The sequence below is a fragment of the Plasmodium gonderi genome (assembly GCF_002157705.1).
Source record: "Plasmodium gonderi DNA, contig: Chr12, whole genome shotgun sequence".
In the NCBI taxonomy this organism is placed as follows: domain Eukaryota; phylum Apicomplexa; class Aconoidasida; order Haemosporida; family Plasmodiidae; genus Plasmodium; species Plasmodium gonderi.
The window spans coordinates 2,344,521-2,354,739 of record NW_021628937.1 but is presented as its reverse complement, the minus strand read 5'-3'; the positions used below and the strand labels follow the sequence as shown (position 1 = coordinate 2,354,739).

The following is a 10,219-nucleotide window of genomic DNA, read 5'->3' as shown; positions in this document are numbered from 1 at the left end:
TTTTTTTTTTTTTTTATTTAAATATAATTACATGATTTTTGTTTTTTTTTGTTTTGTTTTGTTTTGTTTTGTTTTGTTTTGTTTTGTTTTGTTTTTGTTTTTGTTTTTGTTTTTGTTTTTGTTTTGTTATGTTTTGTTTTTTTTTTTTTATTTTTTTTATTTTATTTTTTTTATTTTATTTTTTTTATTTTATTTTTTTTATTTTATTTTTTTTATTTTATTTTTTTATTTTTTCTTTTGTTTCTGTTTTGTTTTCGTAACTTTATGAAGATTAAAGTTGTATATAATCTTGCCGTGTGGAAGGTGGAGAAGGTTTTTGCTTAGTTATGTTTCATCAAATTGGCGCGAAAGTTAGTAACACTTCCTTATTCTCATTTATAATGTGTTAGATCATTGTATGTGTTTACTCTTTATTTTTATTATTTTTTTTTTTTTTTTTTACAAGTTTATACTGATGAGAAAAAAAAAAAAAAAAAAAAAAAAGGGATGATTTTTTTTTTTTTTTTTTTTTTTTTTGTTTTTTTTTTTTTTTTTTTTTTTTTTTTTTTTTTTTTTTTTTTTTTTTTTTTAAGTTTTTTTTGATGAGAAAAAAAAAAAAAAAAAAAAAAAGGGATGAAAAGGAATACACTAAGAGGGGGGAAATTACATTTGACTGAAGTTGCATAATTGAAAAATAAAATAAAAAAAAAAAATTTTAAATATTACAATTACAAAGTTTTATACTAGTTTGAGCACTTTTTTATGCGTGTCTTCAATTTCCCTGTGCGGTTTTTACTTTTTTTTTTTTTTTTTTTTTTTTTTTAAAATCCAGATTTATCCTAGTGTGATAATTTTTGTAAGGTGGGTGCACATGTCCAAATAAGCTTTTGCACATGCATACACATATATACTTATATACAAATATATGCATATATGAATGTATGAGTGGTTGTAAGTATTCCCACGTGAAGCTTCATCCGTGATGAGAGGCATCTTAACATATTGTCCTCACAGAAACGAAAGTCAGAGTGAAAAACCAAAACAGGGAGTAAGGGAAAATCCATTCCCCCAAATTGTCCATACCGCTAACATTCAGCAGTCTCTCCCTAACAAGTGATGTATTAAAAACGGATACAAAATAAAAAAAAAAATAAAATAAAAAAAAGATAATGAGACAATAAGAAAAGGAAGAGGAAAAGAAAAAGCGAAGCTGCAGAATGGTTCCTCACACAGGTACATATTCTTGACCCATAAGTGAGTGTGAGAGGATGTGATAATTCTTTAAGTAGAGACACGTGAATATACACATATAGAAGCACACACATAGAAGCACACACATAGAAGCACACGCATAGAAGCACACACACACACACACACGGACATTTTCCAAATTGTGAAAGACCATGCTTCTGCGAATGAATCTCAAAAGAAAGGTCATTTTTTGCAATGAAAGAAAACTTTTTCAACGAACTTGCCGATATCTTCTTCTGAACAATAAAGATTTACAAAATAAACTAAAAAATAATAATCATATGATTAAATTAATAAAAAATGTTGTGCAACAGAGAGAAAAAGAAAATGACAAGAATAGCAGTATACCGTTTATCGATTTGGGTTTTTCATACCTGTATAAAAATATAAGTATTAATAAAGTGAGGAAAAAAAAAAATGTGCCATATGAATCATTTGATAGAGATGTAAATGATATAATCTCTAATTTAAACAAGTTCAATACCTTTGATTGGTACTACACAGTTGTTATAAATTCCTATGACGATTCAGATGGAAGAGGGGAAAAAAAAAAAAAAAAAAAAAAAAACATAGAAGATGTATATTTTTATATCATGAATTCATTAAATATTCTTACTACTCATCAAGTGTTACTAATATTGTATAGTTTCACAATTCATCATGTGAATATGGAATATTTGAAAAAAATAAATGAGCATGTAATAAACAATATTTATAATTTCAAAACAAGTGAACTGGTTTTAATTCATTTATTTTATGTCTACTTTGAGGAGTACTGTAGAAATAATCATGTAAACGAATCACACACCTTAGATGCAAACCACAGGGATATTATAAACTTTTCTTATTATCAGTATGGTATTAAGACAAGGAACTCATTCAAAAAAAGTAACAATGTTGATGGCCATGATGATGATGATTATGATTGTTTCCCTTCTTCACCTGTTCATATTTCTGACAACAAAATGTTCGAAATTCGCACGTTAGCAAATGATCTGATTAGGTACACTACCCACGTATTTTATAAAAGAAAGGAAAATTTAAACTTGAATCAGATTAAAGAAATAATATTTATATATTACATATACAATATATACCACAAGGAACTATTCGACTACTTCATTTCATACATTGAAAATGCACTGAAGTTGTTACATATTGATAATATACATTTAATTTTAATGGATAATTCTCAACTACAAGATAAAAACAAAAAAGATGCTATTTATGATGCAAACCAATTTTACCTTCTCATTAAGTGCTTTTACTACCTAACGGGCATAAGAAATATTTCACATATACAAGAAACACGGAAAAAATTTTTTTTCCATTTTGCTAATTTTCTGAGGAAAAATTTATGCTTACTCGACAGATTGGATACCCCTGAGTTGTTCATGCTTTTGGAAGTGGGTAGAAAAACCGATGGAGAAGATGCAGGAATGGGTAGCGAAACGGAAGGAATGGGCGAGGCTGAGAGGAATAGATATAGCTCGAGTGTAAATTCCATTAACGAGAACCAAGAAAAGGACTATTTAAAATGTGCCATTTTAAATATCATCGAGAAAAGACTAAAAAGTGCAAACGAGGAGATGTCCCCAGAAGGAAAAAATAATTTATCTGAAACGTGCAGAAAACTGAACAAATGTGTACATATATTAGACATGGTGTATGAGTATTATGTTGATTTGTGCAATTCTTGTAAAAATAAAAAAGAGGCAAAAGAACCTAGTGAAAAACAGGATTCTGGCATTTCTGACATTTCTAACATTTCTAACATTTCTGACATTTCTGACATTTCTAACATTTCTAACATTTCTGACATTTCTGACATTTCTAACATTTCTGACATTTCTAACATTTCTGACATTTCTGACATTTCCAACATTTCTGAGCATTGCAAAGGGGGGATTTTTCATTCCAGCATAGGTGGAAAATACATCAAAAATTGCAAACCTAGTTACAACATTGATAAGACGAATGGATGTGTAAATGCGGATATATCATTCAACGTAAGAAACAATATAAGTAGCAGGGCCGTTAGGACTAAAAATTGTAATTATTGTGCTGAAGATGATAATACACCAAAAAGAAGACACAACCACGGAAGGGAGAAGAAAGATATCTCCAATTTATTCCCCCAAATAACATTTTTGAGTAGTATTAATAAGTATATTTCAATCAAAAGTGAAAATTACAAGAGATATCTTCCGATGCTTCTTTCAAATTTAAAAAAAGAAAAAAAATTCAAACACATTCTTCTTTACTTTATAAATAATATAGACAAAAGAACGGATGCAAGTATTTTGCTTTTTTACATCAAGTTAATATGTCAGTACACAAATAATATATACGTATTGTTATATGTGGGATATCTTTATAAATGCATTATTATGACTAATAATTTTCGAAAATACACGAATTTTAACTCAGAAAAGGTCACCATATTATTTTCAAGTTTGTACGAACTTATAAGAAGCAGGGAAATTTTAATGCAGACTCAGCAAAATGGCGTAACATTTGGAGAGACACAAAATGGCGTTACATTTGGAGAGACACAAAATGGCGTTACATTTGGAGAGAAACAAAATGGTGAAACATTTAGTCAAAACAACAAACAATTTTTCGCATTGCTACGTGAAAATAATCCCAATATGTATGCACATGTTCAGGAAAATTTATCCAATTTAAACCTGATGGAAATAAAAAACTTGGACGATTTTCTTTTCCATTATGTGTACAAACAATTGATCAGGGATACATTCTCATACTTGGAAAGTGTGTTACTTTATATGAACAATAGGATGCTAGTGAATTACCTTTTGGAATATTTTTTGTATATAAATAATTACTACAGTATGTATTCAAAGGAGAAGACAAGTGTTGAGGGGAAAAGAATTGCTATTTTATTTTTTCAAAAAATTTTTATACTGAATTTTTTAAATATATATAAAGATAAAAAGGATAAATGTCATGAAATAGCGAATAATATTTTAGCTTATATAAGATTAGAAAAAGAAGTAGAAAAGGTTCTTTCAAATTATATATTAAATATATATTTTCAAAATTGTATTGTACCATCCAACGATCAAGACATGTTTATGCAAATTGAGAATATTCTTCAAGAACACTTTAATTGTGGATTTTCATTGACTTACCAAAATAATGGAATAATTTTACCAAGTTCAATTGATACCAATAATTTAAACGTCCCATTATCAAACGAGGAAATTATATGTATAATAAAATCCCTAATTAAAAATAAGAGAAATTCTTACCTTATTAATTTCCTTGTTTTAGTCAATGCTCAGGTTACTTTTAATACTTTATTTTCCGGAATTAAAAATCATCTCTATTCTTATGCATTTTAATTTACCACTCCGTGTACTATAGGCGTGTTCATTTCCCATCAGGGTTGTAAAAAAAAAAAAAAAGTACACTACCATGATATGCGATAGGATTCGCTTGGAGAAGAAATGAGGAGAAATAAGGAGAAATATTTATTTTTTTCATATAATCTGTATCCCCCACCCCTCTGCTTTTTCTTAAAATTCACACAAATGGGTATCCCAAATGCTTGTACCTGGGCAGTACACATTCTTTGCATTTTATGTTGGTCCCTGACTAACATTCCATGGAATCGTTGTTCTATGTGAAAGTATGATGACGTGTAGTTCAGTAGGAGGAGTGGGGGAAATTATTACCTTTCTATTTGTGAATATATACATCATTTATACATTCCGAGTTAAAATTACACAATTCACCATTCTAACAACTGTGTGTCGATTTTTTTTCTAGGATAAAATTCATGGATGAAATTTTTTTTTATTTGTGTGTACATGGTCCATTAGGCAGTTAATTAATTTATCATATTTTATTATATTTTATTTTATTTATTTTTTTTATTTGTGTATAGGGTCAGAGTTTGGGAATCAATTACTTTTTTTTTTTTTTTTTTTTTTTTTTTTTTTTTTTTTTTTTAAAATTTTTTTTTTTTTTTTTTTGGTTTAGTTTTTTGGAATTAATTTTTTTTTTTTTTTTTTTTTTTTTTTTTTTTGTGTTTTTTTTCATAAAATTGTTACTTAGATGATTTGTATAGCATCCAGTGGGAGAAGTGTCGTGGCAACGGGAAAAAAGTGAAATGATGGGTTTATGTTTGTGTCTGTGCCTGTGCCTGTGCCTGCTTCTGTTTGTGTCTTTTATTTTAGTACTTCAACTACACTGCACATGCAAAAAACACGCATTTGTGCTAATTCCAAAAAAAGAAAAAAAAAGAAAAAAAAAGAAAAAAAAAGTGGGGGATTTTTACCTGTAATCCCGCCAACTCCATCCCATCTTTCAATTTTAAAATATAAAGAGAACGAATTTGTGTGATAACTTTGTAGGCCAGTTTGTGTGGCCGATTTGCAAATTTTTGCTATCTTCCCTCAAACATTTTTCCCAAGCTTTTGCAGACATATTGTACTTCCCGTGATGTTCCAAAAATAGAGACAAAAAAAAAAAAAAAAAAAAAAAAAAAACATATATTTTGTGTCACTGGTTTGTTACACATGTGAATATTCACAAAGTATGCGTATCAGAATATTTGCCTCATGTACGTTTTTACATATGCACCTTTAAGTGTACAAATAAAATTTGAGTTGTGAAGACTGTTGAATGCATTTTTCACAACGGGCCAGAATATTTATTTCCCTTCACCTTGGAGGAGGCAAATTTGTCGATTAAAAGGAATTCGTGTATGTGTGAAGTGAACGTCTTTTGTCTGTAAATATGTGCATGTCGCTTAGCATATATATATATATATATATATATATATATATATACACATATTTTTTTTCTTTTTATTCTCCAAAAAAAATAACAATTTTGAGCAAACTTTGTGAACATTGCACATATATGTAGGATATCCCCTCGTCAACCCCCAAACAACTACCCACCTTTGTACACAATCTCGCATACGTGCATTGTGAGTATTTTTATGTTTTTATTTTATTTTATTTTATTTTTTTTTTTGCCATATTTGGCATTTTCACCGTTTTGCAGTTTTTATCATCTTCGTTATTTTCGCCGTTTTGCAATTTTTATCGTCTTCATCATTTTCGCCCTTCTGCCATTTTTACTTTTATTTTCTAGTTAACGATTCAGTTAATTTTTCAACATTTACATAACAGATTTTAAAAAAAGAATATGAAAGGAATCAATAATAGGGGAAAGTGAAAAGGCACTTGAGAAGAGTATATGAAAAAAAAAAAAAAAAAAAAAAAAAAAAAAAAACGCTAATATAGCTTTTTTTTTCTTTTATTTTATTTTTAAGATATAAATGTACAATCCATACGCTTTGTATAAGCACAATACAAATTAGAAAAATTTATTAGATACACATATACAAGCATAAGTATACTAAACATAATTCACACATATAAACAGTAGAAAAAACTTATTGGTTAATGATAATTTAAAAAGGAAGAAACATAGAACTAGAGATTTATCATTTTTTCCCCCTCCCCATTATTTTGCACATATAAAAACATTTTAATGGATTAATTCAGTATACAGTCGTTAACTTAGATAACAGAATTAAAGGAAAAAAAAAAAAAAAAAAAAAAACCATAGCGTGTGTTACAAACTTGGTGAAAGAGAAACATATAAAGGAGGTCAATAATTGAAGGTTGCATGTAGGATGCAAACTGGGAGATTGAGACAAATTCGATTGGAGTAGCAGTAATTCTGACAAGTGATAATTCTGATTAGCTTAGCAACAATTCTGACAAGTGATAATTCTGATTAGCGAAAATTTTGGTGAGCTTCTACCCACCCAAAATCAAATGGAAAAAAAAATAAAATAAAATAAAACAGACATACAGACAGATAGACGAAGTAAATCAGAACCCTAGAAAATTAGAACAATCATGAATTCTTGACAAATCTGAGAACATACACACGTATCAAAAAATATATAAAAAGAGAAGCCAGAGAATAGAGGGGCACAGGGAGACAGAGAAAGGCATCGAAAAGCAATGAGCAGCAAATGACAACGAGGCAAAGATGAATCGGCTCATTTTAAACAAAGCAACTTCATCCAATGATGAACCCACACCGGGATATTTGTACAGTGAAATATCTCAGATGGCCTTCTGTTCTAAAGAATCCATGAATTTAGTGGGAGAATATTTATTAAAGAAATTACAAAGAACAGATGTAAATGTAAAATTAAAAACGTTAAAAATCTTAAAACATTTATGTGATAAAAAACGATCAGATTTTCGAAATTTTTTAAAAAAAAAAATAGACATTATTAAAAATTGTCAAACATGTAATATAGTTCATGATGAATTAAGAGGGGAAACCCCATCTATGTTAGTTCGAAAAGAAGCATCTGATTTAATTAAGTTAATTTACTCGTATGATTCATCAGATAATAATATAAAAACTGTATCTAATAATAGTCAAGACATGATAAAAAATAATCGAATACAAGGCTTTGGTAATTCGAACTTTCAAAAATATAATAGTCCAAACACTGGTATCAGTAACGATTACACTACAAATAGAGATTCTGAAATAACTGACATAAACACAATCAATCACATGAACAGCAATTTTAATGGCACAAATAATTACATCAATAAAATGCCAGGTTTTGGTAATCCCCACTTTAATCAAAATCCTGTTCAAAAAACAAAAGGAGAAATAGCCATTAAATATTTAAACGAAGTCGCAAACAAGTATATGCCTTCCTCCTTTGTAAACAGAATCAATAAAGTTAGTGCATCTATCACAAAGAATTATGCAAATGGTTCTCTCAACATACAGAATATAATGAATGGTAATGCATTTAGCAAGAATTTAGAAAGTAATAATATGATTAGGGCAACATATAATAATACCAACAATATAGGTATTTATAAAGGAACGTATAGTACCCAAAACACTTTTAGAGATGGTTTACGTGGCCAAAGAAATTTTGGTACCATTAATACTGCAGGTGGATTGCAGAATTCAAGAAGAATAGATAATATAAGAAAACCACAAGAGTCTCAAGCCTCTGGAATTTACGAAAAAAAAATAATTGAAGATATTTTAAACACAACAGGAATTAATAAAGTTCCCTCAGAAAGTGTGTTGAATGAATTCGCACAAAAATGTGAAACGTTAGATACAAAAGTTATTATATCGATTCTTACATCGAAGCTAAAAATTAAATACACAAATGAAGAAGATGTTTGTAAAAATAAAATCAAAGTGTTATGTGTTATAAAACACTTATTACTTTATCGAAAAAAAAAAGAAAATGAAAAGGCAATCGAAACCTTAGAAACATTGATACAGAACTTGAAGGATCAAACCATGGGGGAATTATATTTGTGCAAAGAAATTAAGCATTTAAAAAAACATGTCACGGAAATTTTTGTTCTTATGGGATTGCATGTTAAGCACTCAAATGACGAACCACGAAAAAAAGAAGTCATAATGATGCAGCCTATGGAAATTCCAAATTTGCTGGATATCGATGATGATGTTCAGATCACTGCTACTATTAGCAGTACTAGAATGAACACCCTTCAAGGCTATGATTCAAGCAATATGAACTCTATTTATCTACCCACGCAGGTTGCATATGACAATGACAGCTTGCACAACAATAACAAATCGGTGAACAAATCGGTGAACAAATCGGTGAACAAGTTAGAGAACAAGTTAGAGAACAAGTTAGAGAACAGTTCTGTGGATTTTTTCCTGGATAGTCGAAATCACACAACTGAACCGAGAGCCCAAGAGAATAGCAAAAACGGTGATGTCGAAAAGTTAATAAGTAGCTTTGATGAGCTCTCGATAGGAAACAGCAGGACCCAGGATAATGCTAGGAAACAAAGTGACAGTAGAAGTGGAGCCAATGATAACGAATTGTTTAACAGTCTTAATGTGAAATGTCAATACAAAAAAAATGATATAAAAGTTGGCAGAAGTAGTAGTACAGTGCAAACTGCTGAAAAAGGAGGAAAAACTTACCCACAGGATACGTCAAAAAATACACTTATAAATATCCAGAATAATAATCGAATTGTTATAAATGATAACAATACGAGTAACTTAATTTTTTTAGAAAATGAAAATAAAGATGATAATAGAAAAGGAGCTATAAACACAAAAAAAAATTTTACCCATCTTGATGATGCAAATGATTTCTTCATTTTTGAAAACGATAAACAATTATCAACTCGAAATAACAACAAGGGAACGTCAAATTATGGGGGAAATAATAGCGCATATTTGGATGACTTGAAATCTGTTATGGATATGAATAATTTACAAAATAAAAACATAACAAAAGATATTAATAGTGTTAATAAAATGCACCAATTGTGTAGCGACGAAAATGACAAAAAAGAGGACGATCAATGTTCTATGAAACAACTGCTACTTTTGCAACAATTTCATAAAAACAAAAACATAGAATCAAATAGTATGAACAATCAAGACTTAAGTTTGATAGACATTGAAGAACATTTTACTAATGAGACAACTCATGACAAGAATACTCCTTTTATTGACGTCACAGCTTTACCACATAATTATGAAAAAAGACAAGTACATTCACATACTCAGACACAGACACAGACGCAGAGGAGGACAATAATGAATAATAATACCATCAATGATCCTACCTCTGACAGAAATAATGACATAATCCAAATGAATGACTTAAACAAACTTTCCGGCAATTTCCAGAACCACCTAACTAGTACAGCAAATTTTACTACTACAGATGAAGAAATAAATAATTTTTTTAGCAGCTTTTCTATATCATCTAAAAGGAGGAATGAGGAAAATGATAAAAAACCGAATGTTCAGATAGATGCCTTTGAGCTTTTGGCAGACCAACTAAAGTTGTGAATTTCTTAAAATGTGTTTAAAACGGTAAGTGTATGTGAACATATGAAATTGACTATCTGAGGAATGATACTCGCTGTGTAAGGAAAAAAAAAAAAAA

General features: G+C 29.0%; 2 protein-coding genes across 2 annotated transcripts; both read left to right on the top strand.

The window, feature by feature from the left end:
- Nucleotides 1–1,394: 1,394 nt before the first annotated feature.
- PGO_124890 (hypothetical protein, conserved) lies at nucleotides 1,395–4,598 on the top strand (the record flags this gene model as incomplete). The annotated part of the gene is made up of 1 exon (XM_028689279.1): nucleotides 1,395–4,598. The coding sequence occupies one exon, from the start codon at nucleotides 1,395–1,397 to the stop codon at nucleotides 4,596–4,598; it is 3,204 nt and encodes a 1,067-aa protein (XP_028545080.1).
- Nucleotides 4,599–7,272: 2,674 nt separating this feature from the next.
- Nucleotides 7,273–10,122, top strand: PGO_124880 (hypothetical protein, conserved; the record flags this gene model as incomplete). Its single annotated transcript, XM_028689278.1, has 1 exon — nucleotides 7,273–10,122. The coding sequence occupies one exon, from the start codon at nucleotides 7,273–7,275 to the stop codon at nucleotides 10,120–10,122; it is 2,850 nt and encodes a 949-aa protein (XP_028545079.1).
- Between the last annotated feature and the right edge of the window lie 97 nt (nucleotides 10,123–10,219).